This window comes from Pholcus phalangioides, unplaced genomic scaffold (genome assembly GCF_987345545.1).
Source record: "Pholcus phalangioides strain wild (caught in Gottingen) unplaced genomic scaffold, Ppha-v1.0 ptg000007l_1, whole genome shotgun sequence".
Classification (NCBI taxonomy): Eukaryota; Metazoa; Arthropoda; class Arachnida; order Araneae; family Pholcidae; genus Pholcus; species Pholcus phalangioides.
Window position 1 is genome coordinate 47,453,017 of NW_028301600.1, and position 14,131 is coordinate 47,467,147.

The following is a 14,131-nucleotide window of genomic DNA, read 5'->3' on the forward strand; positions in this document are numbered from 1 at the left end:
CGACAGTGAGTTGCCGTGAGCGGAACACATCTGGCAGGCCTGCGAGCATATAGACCAATATCTCTCAAACGTCTGTACACGGTTTGCCTTGAAACTGTGGTACCCGTGGCTGCAGATAGCTGACGAGACAGGTCGGATGCTGTGCTCCGTCTACTTCTTTTGGCAGTTACTGCCAAATACCGGTCTTCATTCGGCGTTGTAACTCGGGGGCGACCTGTACTGTAACGTCTATTGACATTTCCGTTATCTTGGAATCGTTGCCAAAGCCTAGAGATGACACTTAGGACAACTCCAAGTTCCTCGGATACTTCCATCTGAGTACGCCCACATTCCAGGCGGCCGATAATTCTACCACGTAAAAAATCATCCACATGCGTCCTCTGTGTCATAACTATTCGCTTATGGCACTGAGCGCCTTACAGAACTCTTGTGAACAATTTCACTTCTTTGCCACCATTCCTTATATACCCCCCTCTTACACTCTCGTCATTGTGACGCACTATCGGTATCATCTGGTGGCTTCCTGAAATTTGCATATCATTCTTGCAGATGTGTGTAATAATTCTACAGGTGAAATTTTTACTTTAGATTTCGATTTCCGTGTGATTCTGAATTATCCTTAATTTATGGACATGAGTATAAATAAACACGGGAAAAATAAATTTAATATTAATTTTTACCGAAATAAATAAACTGCAGCAGTTGCCTTGAAATTATTCTAATCCTATTTTTTTGCATTCTACTGTTTCGTTGTCTCTTTGGTTGGTTAACTCTGAGGCTGCGCAAATAGTAGGAGATATGCTTCTCTTTCTCCGCAAACGAAAGTAAAATTCATATTTTTTTCAGTTTTAGTTTATGAAAGATAGATGGCAATCGGACTCAGACGTTGCTTTGATTCAATAGAATCGAGAAAGAGAAACGAATACAGAATAAAAAGCCTGTCAGGTAAATGGAGAAATAATGAAAGAGAAAAAATATAATACTACATGTGTATAATCACATCATCATCTACACGTCATTTTAAGAACTTTATCTAAAAAACGAAATTCAAATAATCGGAGTCATCAACTTGCCACACAAGAATTTTCGATTTAGCTCCCCTTTCCCCGAAAGATGCCATCTCATCAACTAAGTAATGGAACATTTATTATATTCCGTGCACAGATTGTCCCCAAGGCTACATGGGTCAAATCAAATGCTCTCTGAAATGGTGACTAAGCGAATATATAAAAGACATTAAAAATCAAGACCTAATGTGCGGAATTCAACGGACGAAACGTGCCAGGGGCGCAATGTCGGAGGCGAAATATTTTCGTTAACCAGTTTTCATTCAAATAAGTCCATTGAATGCCATTATTTAGTCCAAATTCAGTAAAAATATGCTATGAAATTTGAAGTCTTCTATAAAATTTCGTCCTCGGTGCATTTCGTTCTCGGAAATTTCTTCAATGACATTTCGCCTGCCCTCACCGTGTGAGTGCGTGAGTGGCCAAGTACATGACCATATCTCCATTCGCACACTGATATGGCCATTCACTTGACCGTCATACGGTCATTCCAATGGTTATCCCCTAGGGGGACAGAGCGGGGGCCACGGTTGGTCTGGAGATCAACCGGTCATACGGTCATTCAATTGATTATTCATACGGTTACTCACGTGCTGACTAATAAGGTCACTTGCACACTCACTTGGTCACTAAAAAGGCCACTTGAACAATCACTTAGTCACTCATATGGTCACTCACACAGACACTAGGCTGCTCATAAGATCATTCACCCACTTATATCGTCACTCATACAATCGCTCACTCGGTCAATCATAGTGAAATGTACCAGGGACGAAACGGTGCCGGGGCGAAATATCGTAAATTTCCGGCTCCTATGAAGATCAAATTAGTTCAATTCTAACCACTAAAAACTTCACAGAACTTGGATGGTTTTTAATAGAATGACTCGTTCAGACAGAACGGGAGAGTTCATGTGCATATAAGTGAATTTAGTCTTTTTTTTAATTCTGTAAAGGCAGTTCGATTGCAGTCGAAATGACTTTATACACAAATTTTCGTTGTAATACATAAACGTTCATGTCGTTATCGGTGAGTGGCTTTTAACGTCTATTCTTATTCACCCAGTTACATTTCTTTCTTCCAACAATTTCTGAATATGAAAGGAAAAAAATATATAAAGTTGAATTTATCTAGTACGAGAATAACAGCGATAAAATTCTTTCGACATTTTGACGTCACATATTAAGTAGCGAAGTTCTTTATAAATGCCAAAGAAAAAAACTATTCAAAAACTTTGAATAATTTTTTTTTTCTCCTTGTTCACGTCATTAGATTGTCATCGTCTTTTTTTTTTCCTCCCAACCTCTCGTTCAAGGCTGTTGATGACATTGTTAATACGAATTTGATGGCTTTGAATAAAATGCTTGTATAAGCCAAAAAAAAAAAAAACGTTGAGTACGTAAAGTAGCGACTGTTAGATACATCAACATGCTGTTTATTGATTTTACTTTGAAACATATCGTATACAAAACAACAGAAAAAGATTTCGAAAGGCAATTTTTTGCTGCAATTTTTGTTTTAAAATGGAAACTCGTAACATCTTTATCTGTATACCAGAACAGATTTATCGAATCATATCCATGCAACATTAAACTATAACTTGATAACTCTTATCGATTTCGGGGCAAAAATACACAAAAAAAAAAAATGAATTGCAGACATAAAGGAGGTATTTACAAAGAAGGAAAAGAAACCAGACTGAATGAAATTACCTCTATAAGAAATAAGCATAGATAATTTTTTAAAACATATACAAATTCCACTAAAAAGAATTATGTTGAGAATAGAACATTTTGAGGGGAAAAGACCGACAAAATTATATTATGTATATTGTCTGAGCATCGTATCAGTAAATATATTTCTGTATCTCGAATTTCCAGTATACAGGTTGATTCCATTTTCTGCATTTTATTGAATAACCGTTGATTCTAGAGGCATACTTTCGATTAGAAAAAGTATCCAAATACCGTTTAGAACTCAGATATGTCACTCATGTTGCGAAGGGTTGTATATTTATTCAACTATAAAAATTAACTTTTATACGGACAACCTGTTTTCGAAAACCGTATTAGAAAGTTGCTACCTTGTCTCTTTTCTGAGGCCCACAAAAAAGATTTCACATATTTGCTGAGATATTTGAATTCAAAATCAGATAAAAGTTGGGAAAGAACATCATTTAGTAACGGATAATGCTTTCTATCTTCATTTATGCTGTTTTTTAGAACTTTTTTCGCTGATTTTTGAATTCAAACATTCCAGCAAATATTGCACTTCAAAACGTAAATTATTTTTTGTCGGCCTCAGAATACATAGGGCAAAAACCTTCTAATTGAGTTTTTGAGGACAGGGTGTCCGTATGAAAAGTTAGTTTTTTTTTATTTTAATAACTATCGAACCCCTTGTGCAACTTGAGTGACGTATCTGAGTATGCCTCTAGGATCAACGGTTCGTCAATAAAATGGGATTGGCAAAGGGAATTATGGAATCCCCTGTATATAGAGTGTTCTGTTAATGGACTGACAAACTCAGAGGGTTGTTAGTAGGCATCAAGAGGAACAAAAATTGCAATGGAACATATCGTAGACCTCGTTGAGAGGAGGAAATCGACGCAAATCGATGTTATATATCCAAGGAGGTCGATTGGATGCGTGGGACCCGTTGCTTGGCCCCACGTTCACCGGATCTCAATCCGTGTGACTTTTTCCTATGGGGTCACTTTAAATCACTCGTTTATGCGACGCCTGTGGACACATCGGAGGATCTCATAACGCGGATTGTCATCGCTGCGGCCGACATCAAAAGCATACCCGGTATCTTCGAGCGCGTCCGGGAATCGTTTTCACGTCGTTGTAGACTGTGCAATGACGTCAGCGGCCGCCACTTCCAACAACTCTTGTAATAATCAAATAAATCTTTTCTGTAGTTATTATTGTACTTTTTGTCGTTCCAGCGTGATGTCGAAACCTGCATGCGTTTTTCGCGATGTTCACCCTGTCAACGTGGTTTGCGACACCATGTTCTATTGCATTTTGTTCTTCTTGATGTCTACTAACAACCCTCCGAGAGTTTCTCGGTCCATTAACACCCAGAACACCCTGTATATTATACACATCGATATTTTTCGAAATTTTTATATGGCTTAATTTTCTTTTATCATTATTTCTAAAAGTGGTGACCGACCGAGGCTGACTGGCCCCAATCCAGGCAAACTTCATTCTCACTCTCGCACCTCCTAGAGTTATTACCGGATATTAAGGAATATTTTCAGCTCTCCCTCTTCCTTTAATCATTGATTATTTTTGTCGCACCAAGGTCATTTTCTGCTCACGAGGGCTAATTAGACGGGGAACTACAATTTATTGCCGATTCCGAACGGCAGGCTTGTTTTTTATACGCGGCTCGAGGTGTTGGTACGTTAACTCCTCGATGGGGGACTCCTTGCGGCAGCAATTTTTTCCTGTTATATATTTTTTCAAATTTTTCCGTCAAGATATAAACAATAACATTGAAGGAAAAAAATGGCATTTTTTTATTTTATATAAAAAATGATATTTAAGTGTACTTACAAAACAATATTTTGCTTTCGAGTCCTTTAAATTAGCTATGAGGTAGTTCTTTCCGTTTTCTTCCCACATTCCTTGGCATTGAAATACTGAAAATAAACAATATAACTTATATCCTATCAATTTTACAAAATATCTCCTGATGTTGCATCAATAACCCAGTAAATACGTTGCATAAAACATTTTTTTTCTGTTCGCTGATTGTTGCTGTGAATAAGTTTAGAATATCTTTTCATAACAGAATCTATAAATACTATAGGATGGTTATAAATAAATTGACACTACTTAGACTTATGCAGTGCCCATTCTTATGAAGGTATTTTGATGAAACTTTGTATATATAGAATAGATGGAACTTGGGAAAAACAAAGGCCTAATTTAAAAAAAATATAGTTCAATTTTGACCACCAGGTGAAGAGGTGGAGTTTTTTTATCGCAGTAGTTTTTTTTTTTCCATAGTCCAAATGACGTACATACATAGTTTCAACGAAATACGGCCACCACACACAACAGGAACTACATAGGTCGGAGTGTAGTATCAGTAGTATAATTAAGCTCAGTTGTGTAAGTGTAATTATACTGACATTACTCCGGCCTATGTAACTTGTGGTAGACGTATTTCATTGAAACTTGGTATATATACGTTATTTGAACCATCGAAAAAAGATAACTGTGCCACTTTTCGCCTGGTGGGCAAAAATTGAAGTCTTTTTTTTATTAAATCTTTCTTTTTTCCATAGTCCAAATATCCTATATACCAAGATTCATCAAAATGAGAGCTACATACGTTTGAGTAGCGTCAGTTTATTTATTACCACCCTGTATTTCTTATCTCGTTCGCTATGAATTGACAATCATATAAGCCTATAACATAAGTTAAAAGTGTGAAACTTAGAGTATATGCTGCTCGATACACTTCGAAGAGTTTCAATTAATGTAATCTAATGAATTTCAAGTCTTCTTTCTGATAACCATTAAATATTAATTGCTTTATTTATTTGAAATTATTTTATCAAATTAAACACAGATTAGTTTTGAGTGGTTTGACTGAATATATTTAAGCCTGTCCTGAAGAAATCCTGCTAATAGCGTAAACTTTGACGTTTATTGTTGAAAGTTTTACCCCTGCGGAGACATTTACTGTAAGAGGAAAAAAGATCAACATTAAGATCAGAGTAATTTTCTTCTTCCGTACTAGTGTTGTGCTCGTAGTGATTCGATGCGACGTGAATACAGATAACAATTTTATATTAGTTTTATCGTGGGAGCAGCAATGACCAAAGCGTCCTTTAACGTGTTTAGTGAATATACTGTTCTTTTTATCTGTATTAGGTTATATATTTGGATGAAGCAATGCAGAATCCTAAGCAGTTTCAGCTGTAATGTCCAGATTCTTTGAATTATAAATAAGCGTGAGCCGAGAACGTTATAAAATTAATACATCTCAAAAATGGACAGCAATAGCTATAGAAAATCTATTTATTTACTGCCGAAACTTCCGAAGAAAATGCGATTCGGCCGATCAGTTTCATGTTATTCCAGTCTCGATTTCCATGAACTCCGATAAGATTGAGCACGACGTCTACGGTTCTGAATGTTTTTTAGGAGGAAATTATCTTGAAACCGACTCCCTTTTTTGTGACAATCAAGTCAACTCGATTTCCAATTACTTACTCATGTGATCTCTTGCAGCGTCGCAAGTTGTTAGGAATTCTAGAGTCTGTCTACTTCTGCAACCAACTACTTTAGCTGTAGTGTCTTGACACAAATCCGGCCTAATATGACTTTTTGCAGCAGCTATTCTAAGTCCATTGGTTTCTACTAGTTGAGGGCAAAGAGTTATTACGGACGTCGATGGAGCTGTATAAAAAAAATGCAAAGAGAAAACATGAAGATCATGAAATCGAATTTGTCTATATTTTTTTAAATCTGAAAACGATATATATATTTTTTTTCACACAATGCTATTTCTTCCTTAAGATTTCACATCACAACAAATATTGAACAAAATATTGACTAATTTGTTTTTTCGTATTCAAATAAATTTAAAATTAGAATGTTCCCGTCTTTTTTACGTCCCTATATAGTTCGTTTAGTAAACAACTTTATTATCAATTTCTTAATTATTTTGTTCATTACTCACCCACTAACGTCACGTACTCCATCCCATCGGAGTCATATCTTGGTGAAGAGCAAGCATCGTGCGGACGACGTGCAAACTCGCCTGAAAGTAACGAAACACAATACACGAAATTAAATACACATGCAGTATATATAAATGAATGATTCTATATTTCACCATGCTATACGCATATTTTCGTCAAAAAAATTCATTGTGGAAGAAACTCGTAATATAATAGAAATAAATGAGGAAAAGATCTTTAATTTTTGTTCTGATCTGTGACAGCATATTGTAACCGCATAAAATTTATACTAGTTATTTTTGAGAAATAAAATGCCTGTACTTTGCGTATATACGTACGTTGACAGGCAGTCACCCCGTGTGGGGGCAGATGTTCGCGACTCAAAATTATTGGTTGCGCACTGCTTGAATGCCACGATAGTGGTGCGAGTTAGAATATAGTGGACGGAAGACTATAAGACAGGTCAAAAATCCACCAAGGAGATGTAATGACATCTCCTCAAATTTATCTCATGGGAATCATACCTGATCTAGATGACAACGATGGATAGTTCAGCCTTTTCTCGGATGTAAATGCATGTTGGAAGCACGACTATATGTCTTTATTATTTGATGTGCAAAAAATTGTGTGCAAGCGTTTTTTTTGCGAAGGATTCCCCCGATACATATCAGACGATATCGACGTAAGCATTATGCTCCAGAAAGTATTGATCATGCTGCCTAAACGATAGACGTAATATGATGGAAATACCTTTTCAGCACAATATAAAAAGATTCCCAGAAAATACAAGAAATTGAACACTAGGCAGCTGTTTCGGGACTAATGCCACTTCGTCAGTGGAAAAATAACATGTTTTACCCCCTTCCTGCCACTACATCATCAATACACTCCGTTTCACAATCGTAATCGTTTCATCATCATCATTATCTTTCCTTCTGTCATCATCATTACATCACATGTCGGCCTCGATCCGACTCCCGTGGGGTGTAGGTTGGTAGGCCTCCTCATGGTGCGCCACTGTTAACATTAAATCTACCTTGTCTTTGTTCTACATCGCCTTGAAATATTTTGCTACTAGCATATGTTATCGACTTATTTGTAAATTTATGAATTTATCTATATTTAGTATTGCTTTGAACACAAGAGGGATGGCCTTTCAGTGGCATAAAGCCTTGTATAAACTAAAGAAAAGAAGATCCGACCACCGTCCTTTCAGTTAAGCGAGCCACCTGCAGGTTTTTTTCCACTGACGAAGGGGCTACATCAGCTCCTAAAGAACTGTTTAGTGTTCAACTTGTATTTTTAGCGAACATCGTTGGACTTGTTATATTCCTTACTCATATTTATAGTTCTTTTCTAGAACTTGGTGGAAAATTATATCTTTTTTTGGTGCCGCAAAGTATTATTTTTTTGGTTAAGTAAAGTATTTTTTATTGTACGGGCTGTCCCAAATTGTTTGCATAGCAGATATCTATGTCACCGTTGACTTTCTAAACATACTTTACCAAATTACCAATTTACCAAAAGTTTTGTAATGACGTGCAGTTACTTAAAATCTCAAAATTTGTTTGAAGTGTCGTATACATGAAAAAATAAAGAAATTAACTTTTTATACAGTCCCCGTGTGCTCAAAAAATGAATTAACAACTTTTTGCCCTGTCTCTTCTGATTCAACAAAAAAAATTCCACGTTTCTAAGTGCAAAATTCACTGAGATACTCGAATTCGAAAAACGAAGGAAGTTCAAGGAAAAACAGTTCTAAATGCGGAAAAACCGTTTTACCCATAGATATCATGTAACCTAACCATTTCAAGGAAAAGCAGTTCTAAATGTGGAAAAACCGTTTTACCATAGATATAATGTAACCTAACTATTTTATCCTATTTCTATGGTTTTATCTGCATTTAATGCTGTTTTTCCCCAAATTTCCTCCGTTTTTCGAATTCGGGTATCTCAGTGAATTTTGCGCTTAGAAACGAGGAAATGTTTTGTTGGCCTAAGGAGACATAGAGCAAAAACTTTTTAATTCGTTTTTTGAGCACACGGTGACTGTATAAAAAGTTAATTTCTTTATTTTCTCATGCATACGACACCTCAAACAAATTTTGAGATTTTAAGTAACTACACGTCATTTAAAAAGTTTTTGTAATTCAAAGTGTGTTCCGGAGGTTAACGGTTACAGAGATATCCACTGTCCAAACAATTTGGGACAACCTGTAGAGATAGATGTAATGTTCTTGGAAGTCATTACGTATATAAACGATCTCCGCAGCTACGGATCGGGAGTATCCTCAATATCAAAGACTGCATCAAAAATGTTTTGGAAGCTGAAGTTATAACATGGAAAGAGCACATTCCTGGTGATATATTTGAACAAGACAATGCCCACCTACGTGTTACCGGCAATGTTTAGAATTTCTTTGAAGCACGACAGACATCACTTCTTTCCTGACATCATGTTCACCAAACTAGTATCTTGAGCATGTCTGGAATATTGGCTATGAACAGGTAGCTCATCATTGCCACCCGGGGGTCAGCTCAACCTTAATATTAACTCGGATAGATGCAGAAGTTTTCTCAAAAACACAACCAGAGTATATTTTGTCACTGATGCAACAGCGTATACTCATAGAATCTATCATTGCTGCGTGAAGGTTTTTCAAATACTTTTTTTTAATATGGCGTATGGAATCCGTTAAGAACTGTAAGTTCTAGAAAAATACTAGCCGCGAAAAAAGTGATCAAATGATTCATTTACCTTTATATTTCGGTGTGGAATCAATTCATTTTAATGAAAAGTCCATTGTTGCGATCGATATAAAAATAATCGTGGATTAAGTTTATGAAAAATAGAATTAAAACTAGAGGAGAATCCCTTATCAAATTATTCAGAATTATGTATTCCACATAAATATTTCTTGAACTACTTTAAATATGCAAAAAAGTTATATTTTATACTTTTGATGAAGTGATATGCAAATTTTACACGTCGAATTCAAATAATTTGTTATAATATTATATAAATCATTCATTATTGCATATCTTGCATGGTTACTGGTTATACACCGAAGCTGTGAGATGTCAGAAAACGAAGTTTTAAATAAGTGGTCACATACACACAGGACTGTCACAAATACCTTAGCATAAAATTTCCCAATGACAATAATCACGTTGTTATAGTAGCATAATGATGTCGTAGAAATTTGGCAACATTTCAGAGAAAATCGAATCGTATATATGTGAATTAGGAATAGCCGCTAGCCACCGATTAGCTTGGGAGACAGCCATTAGAATGAATCTACGTCAGGGCGATCGAAATTGATTATGGGTGCACCTTTTTCGAGTTATACGAAAATCGACCAAGAGTCGCTTGCCTATTTCGCTGCCTTACGATTAATTTCACGTCAAATGCCCTCAAAATGTAGGAAAACCCGGAGGGTAACTGGCATTATAATTGCTAATTAGATGAATGCAAATTTAAGAGGATTTTACTTGGTGTGCAGCGTCACACGTTAAGTTTCCGCTTATTAAAACCGAGTTTGTGAAGTCTACTTACGATGCCAGCATTAGCAGGCGTTTGACTGAGCAAAGTGATTTTCTTACACTTAAGCTATATTTTGCTTTCACTGCAGTTCACATTAAACGTAAATCTTTATGCCATTGAAAATTCATATACTGTTTGTAGCATTGCCGAGTTCTTTGAACAAAAGCGAGACTTTTAGAATAATGAAGTCTTTAAATATTTTAACGAAAAACAAAATATTTATCTTCTCAGACATGCATAAGAATATTTTTACAACCATAACCACGAATGTTCTGTATTTTTAAGGTATTCACTCGAGCATGCAGTATTGTCTGGAAAATATTCATGTCATTTAAAATGCGCATATTCAAAAATCTTTTTGAATACAAAAAACAGTATCAGAGTTATCAGAGACTCTTTTGTTTATTGAAGATGCAAATTTATTGTTCATTCATCTGAAATTAATTTGAAAACTCACCTGTTTGTATTTCAATAATATGCTTGTCCCTCTGATGAAATGTCAGGCAAACAAAACCATTTGAACTAGAAATATTACCAATTAAATTATAAATAAACAGTAACTTAATTACATGAATAAAAATTTACCATATTAATGACAGTTGCTGTCATAATTATGCGTATTCGTTTTTTCACGTTTATTTTTCATTTGAGCATTTTGCGCACGTTAAATATATGATTCTTATGCGAATACCAAATTCCTACATGTAATCCGCAGATTATACGTTAGAAAATTAGTTGAATTTCTTAATACCAATTATACCAGTATACGCTGCGTATTTGCTGCAGCTTTTTTAAGAGATATTGGAGCAAGGATAAATATTTTTTAAAATTAATTTTCGTAAATACCAAAGTTTTCTACAAAAAAGGGACCAACAGCCCTTTAGATTTCTTAAGATTCAATTATTGGTCGGTAAAGTTTGCATACGCGGATATGATACGATGATGTTTTTTCTCAAAATAGCGAAATTCGCACATATGCAGAATATACGTCACCGTGAATTATACTCAGGAATTTGGTGATATATTTCGTATATTTGTTGTCACTTACTCAAATGTAATTCACATTTCAATGCCATCCATATCTGAGTTAAATGGCAATTAAAATTTTAAGAGCAGCGTAATTAGTAGAAGCTTTCCAGCACGTTAGCTGTGCTCCATCTGAATTGCGTGTAATGGAGCTAATTAAAATGTTCAGCTCGTGTCAGATACAGATAGCTCATCTGTACTGACGGTCAATTATGGTAAGCGTTAAATGAATGATATTTATTGAAGAAATATTGCATATTCTACCAAGTACATAAGTTATTTTAAAGATATCATTGATATTGAAGCAGCTGAAGAAGAGTTTATCTTATCTTAAAGATGATCTTATCATAAAACTGAAAAATTAGCAGATGTAAGTTCAAACTCCGTAAAGATTATGGAAGCATAGACATCAGGAACCGGCACCAAACTAACAGATAAGCATTCATGTATATAAAGGGGATCATGGTGCGATAAGGAAAAAAATATCTTATCATTATTTGAAAAATCTCGCATTTCTCTTCAAATCTCAAACACAAATACATTTTAATGCTGGTAAAAACCCCCAATTAGTTTCAAAGGGTTGTTCAATATCAAAAGAAATTTGATTACGCAAATTTTGAGATGAAAAACCATGAGGTGAAATAAAACAAATATTTTCAGGTTCTCAGAAAAATTAAGTTCGAGAATTAATCAAATCCATGACATCAAGGTTGAACGCATTATTACGTTTCATGAGCGCTGGCTCAATGTAATACAAATATAACAGCTCTTCTTTGCATATTTATTTTTTTGTTGCTTTGAAGCCCTTTTCTTCTTTGCTGACATTTTGAAAAAAAAGGAAAAAAAAGGGAATACAATTGGACGATCCACAGCAACATCCAATTTACTAGAAAAAGTATGATATGCCTTAAGCAATGGTTCCAGTGGCATGGCTCTGAAAATCGATCCGTTTGTTCGCAGTTATTTTGAAACCGGCTTGTAATTGATACGTTCAGGAAGAAAGATCGATTTCAGAAACGTTCTGAGAATCACTCTTTCTTTTTTTTCCTCTCTTCTTCTTAAGATACCTCTTTTCTTTTCTCTACAATGACAACAAAGCACCTATTGATCAAAGTGAAAAACTACGTAATAAGTAGTTAGAATTTAAGTGGATTGGTCATTAAAGTAAGAATATGACATTGAAAGCACTGGATGTTTTTTTAGTGGGTTTCCTATGTTTACAGGGATATTAGCGGTATTATCTTACAGGGGACCGAATTGATACAATTATGGTGCTATAGATAATTTGAAATTAGTACAGAAAAAATACTCAAAACTCAAACAACACCCGTGAGTTTTCTTCTACTTCAAGGGAGTATATTTGAAAGTAAAAAAATGTGTCCGTTTAAACTCGTTGTTGGTTTTATATAGATTAATAGAAGATCAAACCCACTCTGACTTAGTAGAAATGACGATCCTTTTGACAGTTATAAACTATGAAATATCTGGTCCAAGATACAAGACGGACGTTGATATATAATTTTATCTACTTAATATCATTTTAGTTACGATGATCAATCTTTATGAATTTACATTTTTCACATGTTTTAAAGTATAGGGTGTTTGTAATCAAAGTTGGCGTGTGTGCTCTAAGCTCGCTCATTGGAAAGCTAAGAAACTTTAAGAACGTCGTGATGAAGGAGTAGAAAAAAAAATTAAGAGAAGAGAGAGAATTGAAACACTTCCATTACTCCATTTCTTCTTATACAACACAAGACTATAATGAGGAATTTTTATGAAGACATAAGATGGTGTAGTGGCTGGGATTGCACTTTCCGATGAGAGTGGGTTCGAATCCAAGCTATTGATTCCTAACAATGTTTTGGGATTGCCGTCGGCTTTATTTCATATTTACAATAAAGCAAAGACTTCGGTCCCATGGAAACGGTAGTCTGACGATAGTGAAATAAAATTATCAAGAAATACTTTAAAAGTACATGGATATAAATGTATTAATAAATATGTAATAATGTGATAAATATGTATGCTGTAGTTAAGTTATATACATCAACTTGAAATACCTGAATATCGTATTCGCTACCTTGATGTGCATTTTATTTGATGCAAATTGTATTTCATTGAGTTAGTTTGTTGAAAACATGTGATCACACTTCTCAAGTTTTATGGCAGGGTATCTAACGTCTCCAAATAGAACAATTTTCATTTTACCTCTTTACTAAAGAACATGACGTTTAGTTTGCTAGATTTACGATATGGTTTACTGGTGAAACACTTTCACGAAAACTGATTCCGCACCAAAATGTTATGCGGACCTTTTTCCTACTTAGAGGAGTTGAAACATTTTCCCATAGTTTCGTTAAGGTATTCCTAAAGATTCATAATTTTTTGATGGGTAGTTTGGGCTGTAGATAGCTAAGAACATATCAATTTTAATTACAAAATCTCGTTATTTCAGTGTTCATCGAATAATCGTGGAATTTGATATATACTGTACAGATAAAAAAGTATACTGTGTATTTTGTATAATGAAGTATTTTGTGCTGTAGTTGCAGCTGCCAAAATGTGCATTTATCATAAATATATTTTTGAAAGAAAAAAATGTAAAAAAATTAAAATTTCAGATCTTCTGGCTTTGTGCAAATGACCAATATTTTTCTGCACTAACACGCAGAGTGACACAATTTTTTTATGAATTTCTTTACGTCTAATGCTTCATTCTGTAACCGAAGCGAACTATTCGAGAAAAATCGAAAGAATTTAGCATTCCTTCCGCGTCTCTCAACAAAA

General features: G+C 34.9%; 1 protein-coding gene across 2 annotated transcripts in view; it reads right to left on the reverse strand.

Annotated features, from left to right (window-relative positions):
- The window catches only part of LOC149085391 (uncharacterized), a 190,143-nt gene that overhangs the window by 17,312 nt on the left and 158,700 nt on the right, over positions 1-14,131 (reverse strand). For both annotated transcript variants that reach the window (XM_089233382.1, XM_089233383.1), the window contains exons 9-12: positions 10,776-10,840; positions 6,774-6,854; positions 6,305-6,490; positions 4,634-4,719 (exon numbers count right to left, since the gene is read on the reverse strand). In XM_089233382.1, coding sequence (XP_089089508.1) covers positions 4,634-4,719; positions 6,305-6,490; positions 6,774-6,854; positions 10,776-10,840 — 418 coding nt within the window. The remainder of the gene's footprint in view (positions 1-4,633; positions 4,720-6,304; positions 6,491-6,773; positions 6,855-10,775; positions 10,841-14,131) is intronic.